Consider the following 1,702-nt stretch of genomic DNA (forward strand, 5'->3'; position numbering starts at 1 on the left):
ATGGCAGCACCGCTCGGCCATCGAGGGGACCAACGAGCCCACCCTCGAGTTTAAGCCAGGGAGCCCCGAGCGAGCAGCACTTCAGAAGGTACCGCTGCAGGGGATCGGCTTTTTGGGGGGAGGGGTTAAGGCACCAATTTGTGCTTCTGGTGCTGCACGGCAGCCCCAGGCTCTTTCCTGGGGTGGGGGGAAGCCCTGTCGTGCCCAGCATCCTGCTCTCTCCCTTTGGGGATAGCTGGACTGGTGACACCTGTCCCCATCCCTCCAGCCCCGGGCTGAAGGAAGCCTGTCCCCAGGCTTCTCTTAGCTCATGTGGAGCGTGGAGGGGAGGAGGGCAGCTGGTGGAGGTGTGCGAGTGGCTCCCACCACAGCGCTCTCCTCCTCCTCCTCCCTTAGGCGCTCGCAGACCTGAAGGGCAAGACAGAATCCATCCCATGCATGATCGGGGGAGAAGAGGTGTGGACGCCCACGGTGCGGTACCAGCTCTCGGTGAGTTGGGGGAAAACTTGAACAAGTGAGAACAGAGCAGGGGGATGGACCTGGCAGGAGAGAGATCTCTCAGACTGGAAACTACAGAGGCTTTTCTTCTCTTTCCAGCCATTCAACCATGCACACAAGGTGGCCAAGTTCTGCTATGCCGACAAGGTGAGTGCACCTCACTGCCCTCCCTCTTCCTTTCACTTTTTCTGGTGGAGGGGAGAGCAGCAGCCTTTCACCTGGGTTTAGTAACCCTTATCTCGCAGTGTGCGGCATGCCGCGCTCTGAGATTGCTGGGGAGAAGTCTGGAGGAAAAAAACCTGCTGCTCAAACTGTGAGCAGAGAGGCTCCGGGGCGGGTGTTGACTTTCCAAGTGCTAGGGGTCCTGGAAGAAGTTGGCACCAGGAGCTGCAAGTTTGGGGCTGTGATGGGAAGGGGCTGCTGTGGTTGTGCCTGGAGGTGGATGGCCCCTCGACCTGGTGACAGGGAGACAGTGGATTCCTCCTTGCTGGATTCCTCCTTCCTCCCTCCCCTTTTCTTCTGCAGGAGCTCATTAACAAAGCCATTAACGCTGCCTTGGCAGCCAGGAGGGAATGGGACCTGAAACCTGTCCAGGACCGAGCCCAGATCTTCCTGAAGGCCGCTGACATGCTGAGCGGCCCGAGGCGAGCAGAAGTGCTGGCCAAAACCATGGTTGGGCAGGTAAGGGGGATGTGGGATTGACCCGTCGCGGTGAATGGAGGGAATGTGGGGAGCTGGGAGTCAGGGAAGCCGGGCAGGAAGAGCTGCCGAGGTGGTTTTGGCGGTGGGAACGTCCGTGGCATTAGAAGCGCCTGTGCTGCAAGGGGATACAGGCCCATCTTGGCTGAGAGAGAAGAGAGGTGAAGCTCGAGTCAGGCGTCACGGGAAGAGGATCAACCGATGTGGTGGGCTGCGATTATCAGGGTTTCCCCTTGTGAAGCACCCCAGCAGCCCTGGCTTTCCCTGGGGAGGCACTAAAGGGTTGGCAGTGGGGCAGCAGGGGTGGCTGCCATGTCCCCTGGCACAGGATCGGGCGGTGTTTGGTGCAGAGGAGCCGTGGTGGGGTGGGGGCTTGCAGGAGGCCGCATCTTTCAGAAGCAAGCACATGGTCCGCAGGAGGGAAACACCCCGCAAACCGCGTCCGGATGCGCCGTGCCGCACCGCTGCGGCTGACAGCTGCTGCAGTCCCCCCCGGCCACCCGCC

General features: G+C 60.9%; 1 protein-coding gene across 1 annotated transcript in view; it reads left to right on the top strand.

Moving 5' to 3' along the window:
- Window positions 1-4: 4 nt before the first annotated feature.
- Window positions 5-1,702, top strand: part of ALDH4A1 (aldehyde dehydrogenase 4 family, member A1) — a gene marked incomplete at its 5' end in the record, with an annotated part of 8,611 nt that continues 6,913 nt past the window's right edge. The window contains 4 exons of the mRNA XM_010132593.1: window positions 5-88; window positions 397-489; window positions 598-645; window positions 1,024-1,179. Of these exons, the coding sequence (XP_010130895.1) occupies window positions 5-88; window positions 397-489; window positions 598-645; window positions 1,024-1,179 (381 nt within the window). The remainder of the gene's footprint in view (window positions 89-396; window positions 490-597; window positions 646-1,023; window positions 1,180-1,702) is intronic.

This window comes from Buceros rhinoceros, unplaced genomic scaffold, assembly GCF_000710305.1.
Source record: "Buceros rhinoceros silvestris isolate BGI_N320 unplaced genomic scaffold, ASM71030v1 scaffold28343, whole genome shotgun sequence".
Taxonomy (NCBI): Eukaryota; Metazoa; Chordata; class Aves; order Bucerotiformes; family Bucerotidae; genus Buceros; species Buceros rhinoceros.